Genomic DNA, 24875 nt, shown 5'->3' with positions numbered 1-24875 from the left:
GGATTATGGGAAGGACTCGGGCTTCTGCCTCTGGGAGGTGGGAGCCCTGGAGGGCTGCCGAGAGAGGAGGGTGGGCCCTGACTCGGTGCTTACAGGCACCCTCTGGTGGCCACTGCGGGAAGGACGGACTGGGGGGGGGGCGGGGAGAGCAGGAGGCTTGGCAGGGGGCAGAGGGACACAGGTACAGGACTGTGGCGATGGGGCGGACCAGCGCGATGGCCGTCCGGTGGGGAAGAAGTGATCAGATTTTGGGCGTGTTTGAAAGCAGCGCTAATCGGATGTGCTGGGTGATTGGACGTGGGTGGGGGAGAAAAGAGCCCAGGGCAGCTCCCAGGTTCCGGGTGAGCGTCTGGAAGGAAGGAGCTGCCTCCAGCTCAGTGGAGGAGGCGGTGGACGGAACAATGTCCGAGTCTGGCCAGGCTGCCCACAGACTCTGCCACCGTCCGTGGCACTTTGTCCCAGCAGCAGTAGGAAAGGAGTATAGGTCTTCATGATACATGGCCGTGACAGTGGTCTGCCGGGCCCCAGGGGGCTCTGGGGCACAAGGAACGACGAGCGTCCCGTCAACGGGTGTTTCACATGCTGTTCCTTGGTTAATTTTCCCGCAGAAGCAGATGTTGAAAGTATTGATGTGTTTGTTTCCGTTAAGCGCAGGAGAGTAACAGTACCATAAAGTTCTTAATGTTTTGAATTGAATTGTCATACACTTTAAGTTTCAATATTTTCTTGAGGATACTCGGGGGGGGGGAGGATAGCCACTCAAAAATGCACATTCTTGGTTCTGCCTCAGACTCCACTGCGGTTGGGCAAGGCACTGCCGAAACCTGTCCCCACGTACGGTTTTGATACATTGTTCGTTAGGGAATTCTATTGCTAGTAACAGTATTTTGGTATGTTGCCTGAAAATATCCATTTGTCTTGATTGTTGCGTTTTCTGGCACCCCCTTCATGTCTGCACCTGAGGCCACTGCCTCGCTCTCCTCGCTCTAATCCTGGTCTGGGGGGGGTGGGGAGGGGGAAGCGCGCTCCTCCGAGACCCCCCCCCAACCGGCCCCCCTCCCCCGCCCCTCCTCCCTTCAGCGTCCGCGGCAGCGAGCTGGCGGGGCGCGGGCCGGAAGCGCGGGAATCCCCGCAAAAGCAGGCTGTATAGGCGTCCCAGAAATCCCGCTTCTCGCCAGTTTCCGTAGTGTAGCGGTTATCACGTTCGCCTCACACGCGAAAGGTCCCCGGTTCGATCCCGGGCGGAAACAGGCGTTTTCTCAGCGTAGGACGGCAGGTAAACCCTACGCCAGGGTCGCCGGGACGAGGTTTTTAAATTTCTCCCGTCGCTTTTAAAGTCATTGCAAGGTACGAAAAAACTTTAATTCGACAACTTTTTTTTTTTCTTATAAAGGACGTTGCAACCGGGTATGGGGGGGGGGGGGGATGAAAAACAACACCGTCGCCTGCGTTGGCCGGGAATCGAACCCGGGTCAACTGCTTGGAAGGCAGCTATGCTAACCACTATACCACCAACGCTCCGGCAGGCACCGCTTTCTCTGAGCGCCATTAGTAGACGCGCCATCGGTCGGGCTGGGCGATACCAAACCGCACAGGGGCGCCTCTCTCCAATGTCCCCTCCAGCTCCCCGCGCCGGAAGATGCTGCCGAGGGAAATTCCAAGCCTCTGGCCGCCAGGGACTGTGCGGGCGCGTCCCCCCCCCAGGATCGCAGCCACCTTGGTACCGTCCGGGCGGCGGCCAATCGTAGGTCGCCGCCTGGGCCGCTCAACTTCCGGGTCAAAGGGGTCCGAGCCACCGGCTCCCCCGTGTCCGCCGCCGCCGCTGTCCCCCGCGCCCGCCACTTCCGGGGCCGCAGTCCCGGGCATGGAGCCTCTAGCGTGAGGCGCCTCCGGCCCCGGGACGCCCTTCCCAGCCCGGCCGCCGCTCCGCGCCTGCCCCGAGCCCGGTGAGCAGCGCCTGCGCGCCCCGTCCCGCCTCGGCCGCGACCCCGAACCCGCCATTGACCGGCCCCACCTCAGCCCTGACCCCGGACCCGCCATTGGCCGGCCTCTCGGGTGCCCTCCGCCCCGGCCTCCCCGCGCCCCGGCCCTGCCTTTGGCCACACTCCCGGTTCCAACGGCCCCCGCCTCGGTTTCCCTTCCGCCCCGGGCCCTCCTCGGCCCTTCTTCCCCTTCTGCCTCCTCCGGCGGCCGGGCCACCTCTCAGCCTCGCTCGGCCCAGCCTCCCCTCTCGTCCCGTCGCTGCCCAAGCCACCTGGCTCCGGTCCCTTCCGGGAGCGGCCGCACCCACGACGGCGCTCCTTCCCTGCAGGCCCTGGAGGTCCCCTCCCCATGCAAACACATGCTCCCCGTCCGAGAGCAGAGGCCGCCTCCCGGACCTGCTTCCTGCCCCCACCCACTCACCCCTCCCCGGGCCCTTGGCTTCCCCTAATCCACACCCCCACAGGTTCCAGCCCCTTCTCAGCCTCCCTTCCGGCCCTGTCCAGCCGCCCACCTGCTTCCCACCGGGCTCTAGACCAGTCTTGACACTTCCCCATCCACGCTGCCTCCGAGCCGTCAGAAGGGCCCCGCTCGTTCCGTTTTCCCCCGCCGCCGTCGTTCTCCCCACCGGGAGGAAGTCACTTGCCTCAGTGGCAAGAACCAGCGTGCTTTCCAGGAGCTTGGACTAAAGCCCTGGAGGTGTGCACTGTGGTCGAGTCCCTGGCTGGTTCCCGGGAGGATTGGGCCAGATGGGGGAGGTCTTTCCTCCCCGGTGCAGTTCAGGGCACGCAGGCGGCATTGCAGGGCGGTGAGGTGGCTCTCGGATCTGTCCAGGTAGAGAGAATGGGGCTGGGGGGGTCAGGACTCGAGGGGAAGGAGAGCGGGCTGTTTTGGCCAGGCTCTCCGCTGACCTGCCGCGCTAACGGCATGCTTGTTCCATCAGGGTCTGTATCCCACGCCTGCGGCTGGAATGGAGGCTTTCTGGACCCTTTAGAAGGTCAGTGGTGCCGGCCGTGGGGTGACGGTGGCGGCTGGCGTGTGGGCTGGCGGGATTCATTTGCGTGCTCCAGGATATAGACATCTGCAGGAAGTGGTTTTCTGCAACTCCGGGGTCACTGCCCTCGGGCCGCTGGGGGGGCGTGGCTGCATCCTCCCCACCCGGAGCCCAGCGCCTGGCCCTCAGTCAGCCTTTGGTGGGGATCCTGGCTCTTAGGGGCGCATCGGTCCAATCCCGCCCCCCGCCCGATGGTCAGTAACTTGTCTAGGTGACAGTATTGGCTGTGACATAGGTTCCGTCGCATCTGGTGTTTTATTTGAGCGCTTAATTGTCACAGCAGCCCTCCGCGCAGGTACGGTGGCCCCATCTCACAGCTGCGGAAACTGAAGCACAAAGTAACCGAGAGGTTACACTCAGCCTAATTTGACTTAACCGAGAGGTCGAGTGGTTTCTCAAGGTCACAGAGACCAAACGTCGTAGAGTCAGGATTTGAACCCATCTCTCTGACCACAGCGACCCCTCTTTTCACCACAGGACTAAGAGTGAGGCCAGGGCTCGCCCACGATGGCGGTGCTGTGACCAGGCTCTGCTTTCTTTTTCTCAAATATTTATTTATTTCTGGGAGAGTGCAAGCGGGGGAGGGAAGGGCAGGGGGGTGGGGAGGGGGGCTCTGCGCTGACAGGCTGGACAGCAGCGAGCCCGACGCAGGGCTCGAACTCTCGAGCTGCCAGATGGTGACCTGAGCCAAAGTGGGACGCTCAACTGACTGAGCCACCCAGGGGCCCCTGCTTCCCTTTTCTTGAAGCCTCTCGGCACCCGCCCAGCCACCTGGGGCCTGGCTCATCACAAGGGTGTTCGGGTGCTGACCAAAGCAGGGCTCCCTTTGACTTCAGACAGCGTTCAAGGGAGGACCAGGACTCATTAACTCTACCGAAAACCCTGTGTGTGCCAGGCATGGAACAGGACGGGTGTAAGCCTGCCCCCCTGGAGTGACATCCCGGGGAAGGGTGTCCCCTCACCCAGAGCAGGGGTTCTCAGCCTCAGCACTGGGGATGTTTGGGGCCACGTCACTCTTCGCAGTGGGGGTGGAGGCGAGCGTCCTGTGCTTTGTGGTGTGATTAGCAGCCTCCGGTCTGCGTGCCGGGGGCCCGTCTCCCAGCCATGATGACCGAAAGTGGCTCGTGGGGGCACAATTGACCCTGGTTGAGACCCGCTGGGTGACGGGATGCAGTTGGCCCCAAAGAGACTCTGTATTCCATAATCGTTTGGGCTCCCGAGGTCCTGGGACGTTGCACCGTTTACATTTGTGAACTGAGAGAGAGGGGAGGTCACTCACAGACGCTGGGGTCACCGTGGTTTGTACGGTCTGACCCATCAGGGATTTATTCGAGTGTCCCGTGTGGGCCCGAGGATCTGACTCCACTGCCCCGTCAAGTTAAGAATGCAGAGTTTCTCTGCCTCGGCACACTCAGTGCCAGGAGCACCCCCAGTTGTGACAACCACAGCTGTCCCCAGTCATTCTCTGGGGAGGGGGGGCAGAGTCCTCCCCTGTGAGAGCCACTACCCCAGACTTAGCTCTGTATGGAAGGACAGGATGCTGTGTGGGGGTGACACAGCGGTGACTTTGGATTGGGGGTCCGGAAAGACCTCTGCAGAGGTGAGACCGGGGCGTGAAGGAGAAGAGGGGCGAGTCCCACAGATGGCAGGGAAGGGCCCCTGGGCCGTGGGACCGGCAAGCGCAAAGGCCCTGGGGTGGGAAGGAGTCGGTGTGTGTAGGGGAGAGTAAGGCCAGCGCGGTTGGAGATCACGGTCAGGGGCGAGAAGGGGAGGTCAGGAAGGCCATCAGAGTGTGGCTACAGTGGGGACCCTGGGACTTTTGGGTTTCTGGTGAGCACCGGGGGTGGCGTCCTTGGCGTCACTTAAGACTGCCGTCTTCTCGGGGACTTCTCGCCTTGGGAGGACTGCACGACAAAAAGGATGCTGGTTTCTGGCAAATGCCGGGCACCCTCTCGAATTTCCGGGCAGAGCCTCTTCAGAACGCCCCTGGCATTGGGTGTCCCCGGAGTAACGGAGGGCTGCCTAGAGCGGTGGGCAGGCGAGGAGGGCCGAGAGCGGGCACGCCCAGACTGCTGGGGGTTGCAGCCCGGGGGTCTCTCTGCCCGCAGGCTCCCCCACTCTCCTGAGGTCAGCCGAGTAGTTAATGCGGAAGGTTAAGAAGCTCCGCCTGGATCACGACCACACAGAAGGTTGGAGAAGGTAAGGGGTGTGGCCGCGGGAGCCCTGGCCTGTGGGGGTGTCGTTGAGGTTCCCAAATTTCCGATGATGTCCTAGGTCTGGGAAGACCGCTGCCTCCCCCTGCCACCCCCTCCCTTTCTGCGATGCCCCAGGACTCTGTTCTGGCTGTTCCGCATGAGGTGGCAACGTAGGCGAGAGCAGGGTTTCCTAGCCTCGGGACCGCTCACGTGGGGCCAAGCCATTCTCTGTGGGGGCGTCCTGGGCGCCGTGGGGGGTGGAGCAGGCCCCTGGCCCCCAGCCCCTCGATGCTAGGAGCACCCCTGTGTGACAACCACAGATGTCCCCAGACATCACCCGGTGTCCCCTGGGGCAGGATCCGGCCCGGCTGAGAACCGTTGGTCCGGAGGTTAGAATGTGGGTTCAGGGTCCGTCAGACTCAGGTGATATCTGATATCGGGCGGGTCATTTGATCCCTCTGAGCCTGCTTGGCAGCCTCCCAGATGGGGCTGGCCGCAGAACTCACCTGTCAGGGTCACGGTGAGGAGTAATCATAATTGTCCACGTGAGGCCCTGGGGCACTTGGTGAGCCTCACGTCTGGGGCCGTGCACGAGGCGGAGGCCACAGGAAGCCCTCCGGCGAGCGGGCTTCTAGCCCCCGTGGCTTCGTTTGCTTTCAGCCGGTGGGAGCGCCCGGGAGGGCAGGAAGGGCAGTAAAGAGCTCCTGGAAGACAGGGGTGACGCTGAGCAGTCTGCTTCGCTCCCCGGACGCGGGCTCCGCTGTCCGGTGGGGAAATGCATCAGCAGGTCTCGGCTGGTGACGGAGACCCGAGTGCCCCTTCTCACGTGCGTTAGGTCCCCGGCGGCCACGGCGTGGGCCGCAAACTGAGTCTGCGCCGGCCGGTCGTGACGGTGGGAGGCCCGCACGGTGCCGGAGGCAGGCCTTGGAGGGCAGAGCACGGCCCGCTGTTTCCCGGGAGCCCCCGCCCCACGGGGCCACGGCGAGTGTCCTGAGGGCGAGTGTCCTGAGGGCCGCTCAGGCATCTCCTCCCCGGAGCACGGCGGGCCCCCGCCCCTCACCTCCCCCGGCGCCTGCCTCCCTGCCCGCCTTCTCTCTCTGCGCTTGGCCGAATGCTCCCAGACCTGCGGCCGGCCCCGAGAAGCCGCAGTTCCTTCTTCCTTCTGCCTGCTGCCCTTGTCGCGGGCCCCGCTTGGGTCTCTGGCGGATGCCCCGCGGGGCGGTGGTCCTGGCTCTCGGAGCACCCGTTCACAGGCCGCAGACCTCCCGTGGGGCCTTGACGGTGATGGCACCGGAGGGCCCGAGCCGCCTGCCGGTGGCCTCGTGGTCCGCGAGGCGTCCTGCTGACTGGCAGAAGGAAAGCGTAGGTGGACCCGGCCCAAGCGGCTTGGAATCCGCTTCCGTTTCCCCAGCTGTGTAAACCCTTGACTGGAGGAGCTCAGGCTGGCCTAGGATGGGAAGCGGGGCTCTTGGTTCACCTGTTCCTCCCCCTCCCCCGCCTCCTCCGCAGTCTCTCTGCACTTCTGGGGAAGAGAGAGGTGAGTGGAGGACCAAGTCCTAGCACCGAGCCTTGGCCTGTCTGGGAGCTCAGACCGCCTGGCCACATCTAGAAGATTCCTAGAAGTTTCTCCCGATGTTTCATTTCATTTCTCATCTCCTGGATCACATTTTTGCTCCTTGGGCTCTCTGCAGTGATCGGAGGCAAGATCATTTTTATTGTTCCTTGCTATGGAAATAAGCCACATGATTCTGTGAGCGTTTCTGCCCGGCTCTCAGCTTATGGGGTCCCCTTTGGGAACCCTGGAGGTTGTGATCGGTTTTGCTGCCGTGAGCAAGGCCTGAACGGTGGCCGCAGTTTCGGGGGGGGGGGGGTAGGGTGGGGGTGGGGGCTGGGCCGGTCGGAGGAGTCCCCTGGCCTGGTTTTCTGGGCTGGTTGTCAGCAGCGCTCGGGGCCATGTGGGTTCCGGAGCGCTCCGCCCGTCCTGGCCCCAGCCCCTGCCTGACACGGCCCGTGCCCAGCGCCGCCCGTGGAGGTAAACCACAGCTCTGGGGGCGGGGGGGGGGGGGGGGGGGAAGGGGGGCGGGCCAGGACACGCTGCACGTGACCCTCACTGGGTCTCCCGTCTTTTCTGGCTTGGGTTCATTTGCCCCGAGGGTCCTGAAAGCCCTGATGGCCTGTGATTCGTGTCTTCAAAGCCATCGTAGGAAGTTGTGAACCGGGGGCACTCTTTGTGGCTGGGGAGCAGGAACCGCCTGCTTGTCGTGCCCCCCGAGCCCCCCGAGCCCTGGCTTTTCTGTCCCTCGTCTGATACAGGGTCGGGGTGGAAAGGGAACTCTGAAAATCGGCCCACAGAGGCCATGCTCAGAAGCGTCTCCTCTTGCCCCTCGAAGCAGGAGACAGGGGTCCTTCCTCCCGTATGGGGACTCGGGGGGGGCGTCTTGCTGTGAAGGGGTCTTGCCCCCTTCTGGGAATTGGAGGGCACCGTGTGAAGGTGGGCACAGCTCTGCCTGGTGCTTCTCTGAAGCCCTCGACCTGGGCTGTCCCTGTCCCTGTCCCTGTGTAGCAGTAACAGCTCCCACTTTTGACCAGTGAAGCCCGGGCTCCGCCGGTAAAGCAAAGCCACTAATCCCGGAGCAAAGCCGCTAATCCCAGAGCACAAGGAGGCCCAGCATTCAGCGAGACCTTAGGCCGTCCGATGCCCACGGAGGAGAGGGAGGCCGCCCCGCTCACCTTGGCGGCCTCGCTAGAGAGCCCGGCTCTTCCGGAACCGGGTCACTGTGGCTATGTTTAGATTTTCCTAAAGCAAATATTTGCCTGGCTAGTCCAGTCCGCTCAAGAAATGTGCCCAACAGCCAGGGGGAGAGAAGGGAGGGACGGGGCCTCGGCCACAGCTGCTCAGGGAGCGGGGGAGGGGTGGGGCGGGCTGTCCCGGGGGGCATCCGTTCTCTCTGCTGGGGTTCTCACACCGTCTGTGCACAGCTGCTTGTCTCTCTGAGCCTGTCCCGTGAGGCACGAGTTTCCCCTGCTGGACCCCAAGCTGGATGGCACGGGGGACGAGCTGTGCCGATTAATTCTTTACGCTCAGTTCTTTGCGTGTGAGCGAGCGTGTCTCCCCGAGGGCTTAATGCAAGATAACCATTCCACACGGCCCTCTGTGGAATGCGTCCTGGGAGCCAGGGGCCTCCTGAGGTTCTGGGGCCACTGCCACGAACGGGACAGGTGATCAACAGACAACCCTTGTGCCAGTGCTCTGAGGGCAGGGGACATTAGTCGCTGACACGCCTAACGGAGAGACCGGCTTCGGTACAGATGGTCATGGAAGGTTTCTGAGGACCCGACAGATACTTACGCTGAGATCTGATTGGACGTTAGTCAAGCAGAGAGAGGGGAAAAGTGTTTCAGGCAGAAGGAAGCACGTGCAAAGGTGGGAAGGAGTCTGGCCTGTTTGAAGAGCCAACGGAAGGCCAGTTTGGCTGGGCAACTGATAAAAGGGGGATGAGGTTCGAGGGGCTGGCGGGGGTCAGAGGACAGAGAGCCTTGAAGGCCGTGACAAGGACTGGTTTTTACCCCCAGGACTGTGGAAGATCAAGGAAGACGTTTAAGCGATGGGGTCAGATCTGCGGTGGATGTGTTGGGTCCGTTAGCGAGGTGTTGGGGTCATTCGGCACACAGGTGGCAGTGGTTTGGATCTCGGAAGCATTTGTGGTGTTCGAAAGAAATAGAAGGACGCATTTGGGACATATTTAGGGGGGCTGGGGCAGTTGCAGGGGGGCTCGTCGGGGGGGGTTCAGGAGCGTCTGACGAGGGGGCAGCTTGTCAGTGACACATGGGCGTCATCCTCCCTTCTCATCGTCTCCCCGCTGTCCCCTCCCCCTTACAGCTTGTCGCTGAATTCTGAGGGGACGGAGAGGATGGCCACTGGGGCGCCAGCGTCTGAGCGGGGTGACGCGGTCGGGACGGAGGACCCGGCCTCCCGCTTCCAGGTGCAGAAACACTCGTGGGACGGGCTCCGGAACATCATCCACGGCAGCCGCAAGAACTCGGGCCTCATCGTCAACAAGGCTCCCCACGACTTCCAGTTCGTGCAGAAGACAGACGAGTCGGGCCCCCACTCCCACCGCCTGTACTACTTGGGTGAGCCCCTCAGGCGCCCTCAGGCCCAGCCGGTCCTGTCGGCTAGGAGGTCCAAAAAGAAGGGCCTGGCCCTGGGCAGACGTCCCATGAGGCCGTGCCACCCACGGTGACTTCCGTTGGCAGCAGCGGTCTGGCGCAAGGGTGCCGCGGGGGAAGGTGGGGGGGGGGGCGGGTGTGCAGGTGAGTGGAGCAGAGGGCGGCCCTGCCCCGTTGGGTTGCAGCCGTGCCGTGGCTGGGCCTTGGGTGTGGCTCTGAGCCGCTGGATCGTCTCCAGAACCAGGGCGGCTGGGTCTGCCCCTGAGTCGTTTCCCCGCCCCCCCGGGCCGGGCCGGGCCAGTGAGCGGCTCCTGGCCGTCGGAGTCACAAGTAACTCCCGTGGGTGCGCGCCGTGGGCCCACGCGTGGGAAGGCTCTTTGAGTGCGCCCTGGGATAAACGACACAAGCGGCTTGTCCCACGATCGCGGTCCTCGCCCCAGGCGCCTGGATAAGCACGTTACCTGCTCGTCGCTTCCTTCTGCGTCACGTGCCTCGGGGGCAGTGCTGTCTGCATCCCCGGCGGCCGTTCGTGGGTTTGTGTTCCCTGCCGGCCCCGGGAGGGCCTGTGGGGGAACCGGTGGGGCCTCACGTAGGCCTGGCTGCTGGCGGGTGGGCAGCGAGTACCGAGCAAGCGGGCGTTGCCTTGCTTTGCCCGAAGGTCTCGCGGGGCCCCTGCGGCAACAGGGCCGGGCGTGTCCCTGTGGAAGCAGCAACGGCCCACGATTGGCGACCCGGGGCAGGGGTTCAGCCTCGGCCCTCGACTCGACATTCAGGGCCTGACCGTCCTCTAAGGACCCACGGCCCCTCCGGGATGATGCTGGCCCCGGCCGGGCCCTCGGTCAGCATTGGTGTGAGGGGTGGCACGCACTGGTCAGCGAGGGGCGTCCTCTGCCTGCGGCTGACCCCCGCCGAGGGCCACGGCAGCCACTGGACGCCGGGTGGCTCTGCCCTCCGCAGACCCGGTGCAGCACCCCTTCGTAGAGACAGACGTGTGTGGAAAGCACGTTGGTGGTTTGGTGAGCACGGGGTTGGAAGAGGAGGGATCGGGAACAGAGCTCAGCAAGCGACCGCCGTCTGTTTTGGAGATCTGGTTCTGCTGGGCTGCAGCCGCCCCCGTTCGTCTCTGTCCCCTCCGCGGCCGCTCCCGGGCGTAGTTGCAGCACAAGCCGTGTGCCCCCCGCCGCCGCCGAAAATCTGCACCGCGTGGCCCTTTACAGAGAAGGGAGGCCAGCTCGGGCCTGGGAGAGACGAGGGTTGGGCGTGCTTTGGGCGGCGGTCATTCAGGGGGCGTGGCTCTCGGGGTCAGAGGTGGCCGGGACACGTGGACTGTGGCGGCCGCTGCTTCTCTCTTCCCCGTGGAGCCGCGGCCCCCAGCTCGGTTTTCCTCGCCGACTCAAGGTCAGGCTGCCGTCCTGGGCTGGATACGTGTATGAGTTTCGTGGGGCTCCCTCTGTCGCAAATCACTGCTGACTCGATGGCTTAAAACAAACAGAAACGTATCCTGTCGCGGTTCTGGAGACCAGAAGTCCGAAATCCGTTTCTCCGGGCCAAAGTCAAGGTGTCCGCAGGCCGCACTACGCTTCCTGCAGAGGCTGCTGGGGGGGGACCCGTTGCTTGCCTCTTCCGAGTTCAGGTGTGGCCACCGGGGCACGGGGCCTCCTCCTCTGCCTTGTGTCTGAAGTCTGCCTCGGTCTCCCTTATGAGGGCACGGGATTCCATTCGGGGCCCACCCGGGCAATCCAGGCTTCTCCTCAACTCCAGACCCTTAACTGAATCCCCTCTGCAGGTTTCCCTCTTGCCGCAGAAGGTGACGAACTCACAGGGTCTGGGGATCAGGACCTGAGCATTTGGGGGCCACTGTTCAGCCAACCGCAGAGCTGCCGAAAGGGATGGAAACCCCCTGAGGTGGTTTGAACCACCAAGGGCACCTCACAGGAAGGACTCGGGTGTGCCGGGGAGCCCCCACCCCGGGCCTCAGGCCGTGGCCCTGGGAACCAGGAGCTGCGAGGGGCCCAGGCGTCTGCCCCGCACACGCTCTACTCCACACATCTGCCCCCACTGGACACCTGCCTTCCACCGTCACGCGCCCAGGGTGACCCATCTCAGGTTCCAGCCACCCGCACAAATGGACGAGCTCTTGGAATTTCTGGGAGCGGGAACTAGGTCGGTTCGACGTAGGTCAGATGTCTTGTCTGCGGCCCGTGCATGTGTCTGGGGCTGGGGTGAGTGGGTCCCTGCAGTCCGTAGGACGCCTGCCACCATGGCGGGTAGGGGACAGACAGCCCTAGACAAGGACTGTGGACTTGGTGGAGACCCCAGAACCTTCCCCGGACATCTCCGAGCCATCCTGCTCTTTTAGGGTGACGTAGCTCACCTTTGAGGCCATCCGTCTGCATCACTCAGTACCTTCGGGGTGCCCCGAAGCTCACTTCGTGTCCAGGTTCTTGGGGCACGCCCCCCTGGAGCCCCCGAGTACTTTCATGATAGGTCATTGTGCTGGTCTGGCCCCAGGAACGCTGCAGCCAGCCGTGTTTGCGGATGGAACAGAAGGGGCCTCCGAGGGCCATGCCGGCGTGCTTCCCCTGGGGGCCCCTCCCCCCTGAGTGAGCGCCGGCCTCACCGTCACCGGGGCCTCAGGGAGGGCTCTGTCGGATGCATACGACGGATGAGTCCAGCGCGAAGAAAATCAGCAGAGGAGGGAATGTGCGGGCTTCCGTGGCCGACGATGGTGGCGGTCAGGTTCCAGGGCTCGGACCGCAGCTTCTCCGGCTCCGCGTGGGTTGGTCGGCTTGTCCCCCTGCAGGTGGGCGTCTCCTGTAGGACAGAGGACGACGCAGGGCCCGTGACCACTCTGGGAGTCCCTCAGCAGGGGGAGGGCGCCTCTTGTGTCCTCGTGACCTAGAGGAGAGCCCGGGCCCAGTGTGGGTCACATGCCCATCACGCTGGCTCCTGAGGCCACAGTGCCCGAAGATGGTGCTTGTGCACATCTGGGCCACCTGCCACCCCGGTGGATTTTGGGGGCCAGGGTGCTGTCCCCAGAGGTGGGGTGGAGCTGGCAAGGGGGGAGACAGGGGAGGGGCAGGGGCAGCAGAAATCAGACCCCGGGCTTACACGCCCAGTGTGTGACATCACCGTCACAGGTGCCAGGGCGCCGCAGGGAATGTGCTGCTCTGTGCCATTTGGTGCCGTCACTTATTAATGCGCTGGGCGGAGGAGGTGGCTCCGATGTCCTTGGCAAGGCCGTTCTGTTGACTTCCTGTTGGGAAGCCTCTGGCTCTCCCGCTGAGCCCCGAGGACAGGGGGTCCGGAGCTCGGAGCTCGGGCTGCCGGCTGCTTCCTCCCGGCCCTCCACACGGCCCCCGCGCGGCTCTTAACGAGGTGTAATCCACAGAGCCTAAAACTCGCCCTTCTAAAGGTGGGCGCCTCTGGCTTTTAGTGCACTCACAGCGTTGTGCCACCCCCACCGTCTAATTCCAGAACGTTTCCGTCACCCCAGAAAGAAACTCTGGAGCCATTAGCTCTCGCTCCCCTCCCGCCCCCGGCTCCTGGCCACCATGAGTCCGCTTCCTGTCTCTCTGGGGTTGCCTGTCCTGGATGTTGCACGGAAATGGGGTCATGCACCGTGAGATTCTTGTCCCCACCTGTCTGTCCCCACCTGTCACATGAACTTGAGAAGGAAGAATGCCCGGGGTGGGGGGGGCGGCGTCACGCCTGTGCCTCGAGCTGGGGATGAGAGGCAGACGGCACAGTGTCGAGGGGCCTTGGCCGGGAAACCGTGGGTGTGGCCCACACGCATGTCTGCATCACCTTTGCGTTTTCCTCCGCGTGAGCTTCCTAAGGTTGCCCTTGAAACCTTTCCTCTTGAGATACGTTCTCCCGTTGCTAACTGAACTTCCCGTGCCACGTTGATCGGAAGTGGAAAGCCCTCGTGGGTTGCCACACGAACCAGCTGTCCGTAAAGAGAGTCGTGATGAGAACAGACATTATGTGTCAGGCTCTGGCCCCAGAGGCGCCGAGCGCGGGGCCTCCCTGTCCCCCGCTCGTAGAGGCCAGAGCGCATACGAGGAGGTCCCCGAAGAGGCCGCCACCGCCACATGGAGTCTTCCGCTTGGAGAGCACGAGACCGAGAGGGGCCCGGCGTTGTTAGCCGTTAACAACAGCCCCGCCGTCATCTGTTGACTCGAAGACGCTGCGGGTTGGAAGAGAGGCTGTTGCTTCGTTTGCCACTGAGAACACGACCACCCCTTTGACAGTAGGACGCAGCCGAGAGGCAAGAACACGAGAAACAGCGACTTCACTGGCGAAGTGGCCCACGTCCCTCCGAGCGACCCATCGGGGACACCGCGTGACGCGCCTCCTGCGTCCAGCTCGTTTCGTCCACACGGAGTCCTCACCAGGCGGCTACTGTCCTCTCGCAGACAGGCTCAGATTAGATCAGCGGGGGCATCTGGGGGCGACTGTGGCTGTCACCACCCAGGCGCTCCTGGTGTCGAGCGGGTGGGGGCCGGCGGGGCCCAGCGGAGCCGAGGGGAGGGGTGCTGGTGGGGTGCACGTTTCCCGGCTCCCTTCCTACGATTGCTCTTTCTCTGACCCTGGATTGATCCTTGGCCTCCGCAGAAGCCTTTGACGGGAACAGACACCTGAGCCCCGAGCCTCACCTGTTGAGAGCTGGGTTTCCCCGACCCCTTTTGTTCTCTTGCATGCTAGTCCTTCGGTAACTTAGCACAAGGCGTCTGTCCAAACCTCTCAGATGTGGAAGATCCCATTACTGTTGCTAATGGGCTCGAACCCGGGCCCGGAGCATCTGTGGGGAGGACTGTGCAAGGGGGGGGGGGGGGGGGGAGGGAGAGGTTGGAGAGGAGCCAGCCGCGGGGAGCCAGCGTCACCACTGAGGCCGGCCCTTGCCCCAGGCCCTCTCCTCGCCCTGGGCAAGGTCACCCATTCTGGTTTTTCTCTCTTCTCCCCAAGGGATGCCTTATGGCAGCCGCGAGAACTCCCTCCTCTACTCAGAGATCCCCAGGAAGGTCCGGAAGGAGGCTCTGTTGCTCCTGTCCTGGAAGCAGATGCTGGATCACTTCCAGGTGAGCCCGTGCTGCGGGGCTCCGTGCTGCGGGGGCTCCGGCGCTGCCCTGGGCCCCCTCTCCACGCCCCCCACTCCCGCCCAGGGCGAGGGAGACAGGTGCAGGCCCCCCCTGCCCGCTGTGCTCCAGCCCCAGCGCGGGCTCTGATGAGCACTCTTACCAGAAGTTCCTTTTCCATGCCTCACAAAGACTTGGAACCAACCTGGTTCCCGCAGGGGAGACTTGGCTAGTACTTAACCTCATCCAAAGTCGGCTCACCTAGGGAGAAGAGGGCCGGCGAGGGACGGGGGTGCCTTTTGCCGTGGTTGATGTTGATCTCTTTGTGGTCGTGGCAGCAGGAGGTGGTGGGTGGAGGCACATCGTGCATTTCTCCACACCCGTGTGACCGCCCTCAGTTCTGCCCCAGGCCCACCAGGCGGGGTGGGCAGGGGGCAGGGGGCGGTCGTTGCACTCCGGGTTCTGCTTTTCAAAAACGCGTTTCTTGCCGGGAATGTTGCCCTGTCGTGTTCAGAGTTCTCGGGGCAGCCGCACGCCCAGACCCCTCCGGGTTGGGTGTTTGGGTGGCCAGGTGGTCCTGAATTTGCCCCGCTCCCCCCCGTGCAGAAAGCGGAAGTGTGTGGTGGAGGGAGGGTTCACCCAAAGCTCTGGTTGGATGGGATGGTGCTCAGGGCAGGAGGGAGGGCGTCTGCGGCATTGGCATTGGGGAGCAGGGGAGAGCCCCGTCTGCCTCACAGAGGATCTCTGGGCAGATGTGGGCCCGGGCGAGCCCAGAGACGGGCCCAGAGGGGAGGAAGCCTCGGGTGAGCCCGGAGCCTGTCAACCAGCCCTGTTGCCGAGCCCGCCTGGGCACCTCATGGCCCCCCGGGCTCGGGCCGCTCTGGCCCCCTGGTTGGGGAGCTCCGCTGGACAGCTCTGCTCAGCAGAAAGTTCTCTCTGGTGTGGAGCCACAGCAGGTGCGCCGAGCCCTCCCAGGAGTGCCCGGGTGCCGGGCTCCTGGCTGCTGACGCGGGCCCATCTGTGTGTGTCCCCAGGCCACTCCCCACCACGGAGTCTACTCTCGGGAGGAAGAGCTCCTTCGGGAACGGAAGCGCCTGGGGGTCTTTGGCATCACCTCCTACGACTTCCACAGCGAGAGCGGCCTCTTCCTCTTCCAGGCCAGCAACAGCCTCTTCCACTGTCGGGACGGGGGCAAGAACGGCTTCATGGTGAGCCCTGGTCACTGGCTGGGGGCAGGGCGGGTGGCCAGGCAACCTCCCGTCCCCCTGAGCCAGACCTCTGTGTCCCCAGGTGTCCCCCATGAAGCCCCTGGAAATCAAGACCCAGTGCACCGGGCCCCGCATGGACCCCAAGATCTGCCCTGCCGACCCCGCCTTCTTCTCCTTCATCAACAACAATGACCTGTGGGTGGCCAACATTGAGACGGGCGAGGAGCGGCGGCTGACCTTCTGCCATAGAGGTGAGGCCACGCAGGGGGGCCGCGCTCCTGTCCCGGGTGGGTGCTCGTGTGGACTGCCGCTCTGGCCCCCAGCGCAGCTCCCAGAGAGGCCCCCGTTCCCACTCCCGTTACCCCGACCACCGGGCGCCTTCTCGGACCCTGCTGTCCCGGTTCCCCCGCCTGCGTGTCCTGCGTGGCTCTGCCCCGGCCTCACGGGGACTCCGGCTGCCTGGTCCATAGTTTTCTCTGTGTGAGTCGGCCGGGGTGGCCTCTCCCCCCACCAGGTGAACCCCCCCCCCTTCCCGTCCGTCTCCTCCGAGTCGGGCTCGGGTCTCACGTGCTCCCTGAGTTCTCCCTCACCCCCCTGCTCCCCAGAAGTGACCTCCTTCTCCTGCGTGTTGTGTGGAGCTCTGCACCAGTCAGGGGCTCCGGTCCCACGGCCCTTCCTGCCCGCAGCCCCAGCGCTGTCTCCCTAAACCTGAAGCTTAGCCCAGGCGGCGCGGACGCTGGCTGCGTCCGGAGACACCGTCAGCTGTGGTGGCTGGTTAAGGACGCTCCTGGCATTGAGCGGGCAGGGGCCAGGGCTGCGGGTCAACCCCTCAGCGCTCCGGACGCCCTCAGCCGTAGGATGTTTCAGCCTCGAATGTGCGCGGCGCTTGGGGGCGGAGGCCGGCTGTGCACTGGGTTCCTCACCGCGTGTGGCTCTCTCCCTGTCCAGGCTCACCCAGTGTCCTCGATGACCCCAGGTCTGCGGGCGTGGCCACCTTCGTCATCCAGGAAGAATTCGACCGCTTCACCGGCTACTGGTGGTGCCCTGCCGCCTCCGGGGAGGGTAGGCGCCCTCGCGTTTGCCAAAGCGCTTCCCGCGCGTTCCTTCTGGTAGCGGAGCCGCGGTCTGCCTGCTTTTCTGCTCCCGGCTCTTTTCGCTTAAAACAAACCGCAGAGCCGTTTGTGTCGATAGTCGTGTCCCCAGCCGTTCAGGCCGCTCTGACGGGACCCCACAGGCCCGGGGGGGCTGGGGAACGACAGGCATCTTCTCCTCCGGGTTCTGGAGGCGAGCCGTCCAAGGCCGGGGCGCCAGCGGATACGGCGTCTGTTGAGAACCTTGCGCCTGGCTCACGACCACTGTCCTCTCCCCGCGTGCTCACAGGGCAGAAGGGCAGGGCGCTCGCTGGGCCTCTGTCGTGAGGACACGCTCGTGTCATTCCCAGGGCTCCCGCCCTCCTGACTTAATCCCCTCCCGGAGGCCCCACCTCCCCCCACCAGCGCCTTCGGGTAGGATTTGACATTTGAATTTGGGGGTACGAGCTTTCTGTCTGTTGCAGTCAGGACACAGAGGACTCTGATGACTAACTGTCCCCGGGGTGACGATGGGCCACGGCGTGTTTAACTGGTTCCACACCTACCGACACTTTGGCTGTTGCCAGTGTTTGGTTTGGGTCTCGCCTTTTGTTATAAACGGTGCTATGGCGAACATTTTTTAAAAAATTTTTTTAATGTTTACTATTTTTGAGATAGAGACAGAGAGCAAGCAGGGAAGGGGCAGAGACACAGGGAGACACAGACTCCGAAGCAGACTCCAGGTTCTGAGCTGTCAGCACAGCCCGACACGGGGCTCGAACCCACGAACCGTGAGATCGTGACCTGAGCCGAAGTCGGACGCTTAACCGACTGAGCCACCCAGGCGCCCCTGAACATTTTCATATACACCTTCTGATCTTCTGGGAGTTTCTCAGTGGCTCTTAGCCAGGGACGATTCTGCTCCCAGGAGACCCCAGGTGACATCTGTGGTTGTCACGACTGGGTGGCTACTGGTACCGAGCAGGCAGGAGCCACAGGTGCTGCTCTGCGCCCCACAGTGGCCAGGACGGCTCTCTCCCACAAGGAGTGATCCAGCCCCAAATGTCAGCAGGCCTGAGGATCCTGAATCCTGCCACAGAGAAAATTCCAGCTATAAGAGAGCTGAGCGGAAGCTACACACAGCTTCGATCTTGATGGATTTCCTCTTTATGGAAGAAACCAGATCAGTGGGTCCTTTTGTATCTCTGTGTCTTTGTCCCCGTAGCGCGGGGGTATCTTGTCTCCTCCAGTGTTCGGTCAAGCAAGATCCACCTTCTCTGGGTGGGGGACTTGTTTCTGGAATGTGCCGGTAGCATCAGACCCTCTTGTGCTGCTAATTGATTTCTCCGTGGCCTTCGTACCCCTGTGAGCTTCAGCGGTGCTCACGTCCCGGCCCGGGCTCCGGCCGTCTGCCGTCAGAGCCCCGTCTCCTGTTCGCTTTTGCCTCTAGTTCAACTCACCTTGTCCTTAAATTAACTTGAAAGAAGACTTTGTGGTCCTGCCATCAGCAGAAGCAAGACACTAAACCCTGTGATACAGAGAAGCCGGCACGATATGTTTAAGTCGGCTCCCAGGGACAGGAGGGGTCGCCCCATCAGAGGGGCACCTGAGGCCGCCTGGTGCTGCCGAGACTCAGGCCGGGTCGCAGGTCACAGGGGACAGCGCCGCGACCTCTCCTTCCACCCGGGCCGGGCTCCTCAGTGCGCTGCCATGCGGCGTGCAGCCCCGGGGCCCGTGCCTCTGGAGCTAGGGTCCGGGGTCAGCTCTTCCAGCCTGTGGCTGTCTGCAGGCCTGAAGCGTCCTGGTCGGTAAGACGGGGTCCTTGGCCACGAACCGGATCTCTCCCCCTCGGCGCTCTGGACTTCGGGGCTGGCTCGTCCTCTGTGCTGGGGGCCGTCCTGAGCAGTGTGAGGTGTTGACAGCATCCCTGACCTCGACTTGAGGTGTTCTCGGGCTCTGACCAGCTCAGGTGACCGACCTCTGGGCACGCAGAACGGCCCTTGGTTGGGGTCCGCTGGTCTAGATGATCTCAGAGGTCCTTTCTCTGGCGTGCTGGTGCCAGCTCAGAAACCCCTTCGAGGAAGACCACCCCCCCCCCCGACGCCACGGCCGTCAGCCATCTGGGGTAGCCCCCTCCCAGACCCCACACCCGGGGTCACCCCCTGTGCTGTCTCGCGTGAAGGATGGGGCTTTTCCTCGGCCACGGCAACCCGAGAGTATTCTTCCTGGCTGTCGGGGTCTGGGGTCCGGCAGTCCTTCGTGCGGGGCAGGTGGACACAGAAGTCTGAGGCAGGGGTTCGGGCTGCGGTGCGGCCAGTCCCACACCGCGTGGCCTCAGGCCAGCGGCTCACCCCTCCTGTGCCCCCTCCCCGCCTGCAGACCGGGTGGGGCTGGGCCGCTGGTTCTGGAGGCACCCCTGCTCCATCTGGGGCGAGTCTCCGGTGGGGCTATAGGACGCTGCAGATGGGGACCCTTTTCGGCAGCCTCAGGAGGAAGCAACAGCCGTGGGCTCCCTCCCCGTGAGGTCAGCACTGCCCGTGCTGCGTTCCTTTCCAAGCGGCCACCGCTCGGGGATTCACACACTTGTCACGATTCTTATCCCGAGCCTTCTTGAGCCGAGCCCCGCGTGTTACTCCGCTGGGGCCGCCAGAACCAAGCCCCCCAGACACGGCGGCTCAATAATAAGCATTTACCGTCCTGGTCCTGGAGGCGGGAGGTCGGCCATCAGGTGTCCCCGGGGCTGCTTCCTCCTGGGGCCGCTCTCCTCGGTGTGCGGGCGGACGGCCGTCTTCTCCCCGTGTCCTCACGTGGTCGTCCCTCTGCGTGTCTGTGCCCTCATGTCTTGTGATGAGGACACCAATCAGATTGGATCGGGCCAGTCTGATGACCTCCTCTCAAACTCATCATCTAACACCCTGTCCCCAAATAACAGCCCCATTTTGAGGTGCTGGGGGCTCCCAACACGGGATTTCAGTTCAGCCCCATAATACCACATAGGGCCACCTCTCATGCCATTTTGTGCTAGGAACAGCTTGGTTCTTCCCATCGCGCAGGTGAGAACACTGAGGCCCTGGCATGAGATGTAACGGTTACAGTAAACAGCAGGGCCAGGCTTCTAGCCCGGGGGCTCAGGCTCTTAACCGGGCCCTGCCATGGTAGAGCTGGGGGTCCCCTTTACGTGCGGCAGAAGGTGGGGTGACAGCAGGGACGTGTGGCGCCCCCAGCAGCTCCCCCTGCCCCTTCCAGGTCCGGAAGGCTGTAAGACGCTGCGGATCCTGTATGAGGAAGTTGACGAGTCTGAGGTGGAAATTATTCATGTGCCCTCTCCCGCGCTAGAAGAAAGGAAGACGGACTCCTACCGATACCCCAGGACAGGTGAGGGCACTGGGCAGTGGCCCGGGCTGCCCAGCAGGGCAGGCGTGCACCAGCCAGGACCCAGAGAGGCAGGCCGGGCTCGACAACGGCAGTGGGGCCGGTGCCGCTATCGGTGACCTCGGGGCCCGGGGAGACGGTGCGAGAGGGGGGGGCCTGGGGGTGCGGCCCCATCCAAGGGCACGTCAGATACTTGGCACCTCGTGAGAATGCAGGCTCGAGTTTGCCCTGTTTCTCGAGGAGGCCAGAAATCCAGATGGCTCCAAGAAACGGCCTGCTTCTTAAACGCTCCTCGAATTATTTAAAAATGCTTGGCGAGCTAACTGAAAATACGTTGCGGGCCGGGTTTGGCCTGTTTTTGGTCCCCTGGGAAGCGTGTGGGAAGCACCGACTGTGTGCCCCACCCGACAGGGCCTTCCAGGGACACTTCCAGTCCCTGGTGCAAGTGGGAAAGGTCCGCCCTCCTCCTGCCCCGCTGCGCGGGTGGGAAGCTGAGGCTCAGAGGGGCTGCCCGTCCCGGGGCGAGCACTGATCGCAGGTGGGGCTGGAGCCGGACCCGCACCTGTCTGTGGCGAGTGCCATTTGGCCATCCCAGCCAGTAAGCCACGTGCCTCCCGACAGCTCGGGGCCCAGCGGAGGCACGGGGGACACGTGTCACCTGTCCGCATCGTTGACGGTCTTATTGTGGACGTGTCCTGTCTTTGCGACCAACTGTCAGGCTCTCCAAAGGCAGGGAGGCATGTTCTTTACGTTTTGTCCCCCCACGACCCGCCTTCCCACCCAGCACGGGGTCTGGCCTGCATTCTTAAATGGTAAAGACAGTTGTCACGGAACAAGGTCCAGGGCCAGAGTCAGAAAGGCCTGCCCGAGGGACTTTGTGACCGGACCAGAGCGTTGACGTGCCCATGGAGAGACCTTTGGATACCTGGTCCCTTCCTGCCCCTCCCTCCCACGCTGGCTTTGTCACCTTCCTAGGGCATCACCCTACAACCTCCACCCCAGACACCTGCTCTCAGCCCTCACGGGCGACACCTGCCAGCCTCACCTCCCTTTCATTTCTGCAGGCAGCAAGAATCCCAAGATCGCCCTGAAGCTGGCCGAGTTTCAGACCGATAGTCAGGGCAAGGTGAGCGTGGCCAGGGTGCCCGGGGGGGAGCTGGGTGAGGAGGGGTGGGGGCCGGGGTAGGTGGTGGAGATGGGGGGACAGTTGGGTGACATCAGCAGGCCGCTTGCCCCCTTTCCAGGGGCACGTGAACCCGAAAAGGCACTGCCTCCGTAGCGCCCCATCACCCTGCCTCGGTCTCGAAAATGAGTGGTGGCCTGGCCTCATCTGCCTCTGGGTGGTCCTGGGGTGTGAGGAGGCGATGCTGAGGAGCGGTCCTTGAGCAGAAGGTCCCACAAGAGCTTCCAGAACAGTCTCCAGAGCAGAAAGCTCCGTTGGGTAGTCGTCCAGGGGACTAGAGCTCCGCCCCGGCCACTCCCCGTCCCTGGCATTTGGGCAGGTCCTCACCTATAACTTCGCCGGGATGGTCAGTGCTCCAGACGCTTCTCTCTGTCACCCCGGGTCAGTATCGACAACAAGCGTCCTTATCACCCCGGGAGCACTCGCTCAGGACCCCGCAGCCGGGAGGGCAGGAGAGGCTATAACCGAGAAGGGCCGAGGGGATGCAGACGGAAACCACCGCCCCCCCCCCCCCCCCCCAGGTCAGAGGTCAGAGCACTCAGACAGGCTGAGGAAGCTCTGGGACGTCTGTGCTGGGATGACTTTTTGTGTGAGGTTTCCCAAAAAGCGGAAGATAAAATGTCCTTATTTTCACGATCGGGGGTTAGGTTTTGGTTTCGGAATGATCAGACCCTGACCAAAACCTTTCTACACTCCACACCAGAACGTTCTGGCAGATCTTACACAGACCTGACGTTAGGTGGCTTCACTGAGCCCCTGCCAGCAACGTGGTTCTCGGCCCATCCTCCGGAACTGCCGAGCTCCGGCCCCGTTAGCCTCCGGGAAGCTGCGGCAGCTGGACGTTGTGTCGCCCAAGGCTGCCTGGCTCTGTGGTGACAGCCCAGGCCAGAGCCCTCGCTTTCCAGCCAACAGGCCGTCCTGACAGAGCTCCACATGCCGGGGGCTCAGACCACAGAAGCATGTTGCCTCCTGGCCCTGGAGCCTAAACGTCTGATAGCAAGGTGTGGGCAGTCCGGCTCCTTCTGCGGCCGTGAGGGGGTCTGTTCCCAGCCCCGCTCCTCGCTTTGTCCTGCCTTTTGTCACAAGGTGTCCTCTGCCTGGCAGCTGAGTCCTCACATCCCCCTTACGAAAGGGGGCTACCCTATTCCAGCACCACCTTAACTAATGCCACTGTAGCCGCCCTGCTTCGAATAAGGCCCTTTCTGAGGCACCGGGAGTCAGGACCCCAAGATAGGGATTTGGGGGACACAGTATATATATATATCCCCAAGATAGGGATTTTGGGGGACACAGGGCCCCAGCAGCGGCCATCTCCTCCCAGGCAACATGTGGTCGGGCCCAAGTGTGACCTGAGTCTGCTCTCCCTTTAGATCGTGGCGACCCAAGAGAAGGAGCTGGCACAACCCTTCAGCACGCTCTTCCCCAGGGTGGAGTACATCGCCAGGGCCGGGTGGACCCGGGACGGCAAATAGTGAGTGTTGCCTTGTCACTCACCTCGTGACCCTGCGGCCACATCAAGGGCAAGTCTCTGGAGCCAGGCCCCGGGGCCACCGCACGCAGGCCAGGCAGCCCGATGTCAGTTTCCGTATGGCCCACGAGCCAAGAGCGGCCTTCATGCTTTCTAAACAGTTAGAAGTCAGAAAATCCAAAGAAGAATACCTCATCACACACGAAAATGATATGAAATCCGCATTTCAGCGTCCAGGAATAAAGTTTTATGGTCACGGGGCCGCACTTGCTGGTGTACAGATCGTCCGTAGCTGCTTTCACGCCACGTTGGCGGGGTTGATGGGCTGCTTTTAAAAGGAACCGTGTGGCGCACGAGGCTGGAATATTTACTTGCTGGCCCCTGATTCACAGAGGCAGCCTCGACCGAGGGGCCGGGCCTTTGGCGGGCGGCAGGCTCTGGCTGGAATCTCCTGTCCCTGTGGCATCGCTCTTTGGTTTTAGTCGTTCTCGCTCCGTGTTGAGATTCAGCTTCTCTACTTACGGGACCGACATCTCCGTTTAAAACATTGTCCGTTTACAGTCGGGGAAGGTGGAGGGGCACCTGGGTGGCTCAGGAGGTTAAGCATCTGCCTTCGGCTCAGGTCATGATCTCACAGTTCATGGGTTTAAGCCCCGTGTCGGGCTCTGTGCCGACAGCTCAGAGCCTGGAGCCTGCTTGGGATTTTGTGTCTCCCTGTCTCTGCCTCTCCTCCCCTGCTTGTCTCTGTCTCTCTCTCTCTCTCTGTTAAAAATAAACATTAAAAAAGTTTTTTTAAATAAAAATAAATAAATAAAATAAAATAAAATCTAAAATAAAATAAAATTAAATTAAATTAAAATAAAATAAAAATAAAAAAACCAAAAACATAAGGCGCCTAGGTGGCTTAGTCCGTTAAGCACCCGACTTCGGCTCAGGTCATGATCTCACGGCTTGTGGGTTCAAGACCCGCGTCGCGCTCTGTGCCACAGCACAGAACCTGGAGCCTGCTTTGGATTCTCTGTCTCCTCTCTCTGCCCCTCCCCGACTTGTGCTCTGTCTCTCTCAAAAATAAATCAACGTTAAAAAAAAAAAAGGTACAGAGAACTTTTTTCCCCCCAGTTTTGAGAAGTTTTATTTTAAAACAGTTGTTTTGAGGACAGAACATAATGATGGAGTAGCTCCCAAACGTGATTTTTAAGTGATACCTACACCAACGCGGGGCTCGAATTCACGACCCTTCCACCGACTGAGCCAGCCAGGTGTCCCCACCTCCAACGGGATTTTGTCTTTTTTAGGTTGACGTTTGCCTGCCTCTATCCCAAGTCCTTAAGGACTCCGGTTGTTTGACAGGATGAACAATTTATTAACACACACACACACACAAAAGTACAATGTCCATTCAGAGCAAAACAGGAAATAAAGGATAGTGAATGTGGGCTGAGGACTTGGCAGAAATTGCAGACGTCTTCGAAACGCTGCTCTGAGCCCTAATGACACCCGATGTTTCCAGAATGGTTGAGTTAGAGTTCTGTCGCCCCCCCCCCCCCCATCTTCTCCAGAGGGCCTGTGCTAACGAGAAGCCTTTGTGTGCTACGGGGTTACTCGGTCGAGTGTAGGCAAGGCCGCCAGAGGAAGGGTGGTTGTGACGCCACGCGTTCGGAAAGGGAGGCGTCTGTCACCCGGCTTCCCCCGCTGGGCCCTGAGGCCTCCGGCCGCTCTCTCTTGTCGCCCTCTCAGCGCCTGGGCTATGTTCCTGGACCGGCCCCAGCAGCGGCTCCAGCTTGTCCTCCTCCCCCCGGCCCTGTTCATCCCCGCCACCGAGGATGAGCAGGAACGGGTGGCCTTGGCCAGAGCGGTGCCCAGGAACGTCCAGCCGCACGTGGTGTACGAGGAGGTCACCGACGTGTGGATCAACGTAAGCGTGGGGAGACGCCGGGTGTTGCGCCCCGCCCGGGCCCCCAGATCCCCGGCTGGGCGGGGCCAGGAGGGGGCGGGGCAGCAGGCCGAGTTCGCCTTCCACGGCCGGGACGCCTGGCCACGCGGCGGCGGCGGCGGCGGCGGCGGCCCGCCTCCTGACGCACGTTCCGTCTTCTGCCC

General features: G+C 62.6%; 1 protein-coding gene and 2 non-coding genes across 10 annotated transcripts in view; 2 read left to right on the top strand and 1 right to left on the bottom strand.

Annotated features, from left to right (window-relative positions):
* Nucleotides 1-1177: 1177 nt before the first annotated feature.
* TRNAV-CAC lies at nt 1178-1250 on the top strand. The gene has a single exon. It is a non-coding gene; the product is annotated as a tRNA-Val (tRNA).
* A 196-nt stretch (nt 1251-1446) lies between these two features.
* TRNAG-UCC lies at nt 1447-1518 on the bottom strand. The gene has a single exon. It is a non-coding gene; the product is annotated as a tRNA-Gly (tRNA).
* A 48-nt stretch (nt 1519-1566) lies between these two features.
* The window catches only part of DPP9 (dipeptidyl peptidase 9), a 41192-nt gene continuing 17883 nt past the window's right edge, over nt 1567-24875 (top strand). For 3 of the 8 annotated variants that reach the window (XM_045491598.1, XM_045491603.1, XM_045491602.1), the window contains exons 1-11: nt 5143-5233; nt 6739-6929; nt 9110-9363; nt 14368-14480; nt 15512-15685; nt 15768-15936; nt 16634-16747; nt 20002-20130; nt 21192-21253; nt 22681-22781; nt 24516-24693. In XM_045491598.1, coding sequence (XP_045347554.1) covers nt 6862-6929; nt 9110-9363; nt 14368-14480; nt 15512-15685; nt 15768-15936; nt 16634-16747; nt 20002-20130; nt 21192-21253; nt 22681-22781; nt 24516-24693 — 1362 coding nt within the window. In that variant the 5' untranslated portion in view covers nt 5143-5233; nt 6739-6861. Of the gene's footprint in view, nt 1947-2007; nt 2815-2923; nt 2978-5142; nt 5234-6738; nt 6930-9109; nt 9364-14367; nt 14481-15511; nt 15686-15767; nt 15937-16633; nt 16748-20001; nt 20131-21191; nt 21254-22680; nt 22783-24515; nt 24694-24875 lie in introns of those variants that run through there. The other 5 variants (XM_045491599.1, XM_045491600.1, XM_045491601.1 and 2 more) reach the window with 5 other exon arrangements.

This window comes from Leopardus geoffroyi, chromosome A2 (genome assembly GCF_018350155.1).
Source record: "Leopardus geoffroyi isolate Oge1 chromosome A2, O.geoffroyi_Oge1_pat1.0, whole genome shotgun sequence".
NCBI classification, from domain to species: Eukaryota; Metazoa; Chordata; class Mammalia; order Carnivora; family Felidae; genus Leopardus; species Leopardus geoffroyi.
The sequence above is the reverse complement of the archived record's forward strand: the minus strand, read 5'-3'. Positions and strand labels throughout refer to the sequence as shown.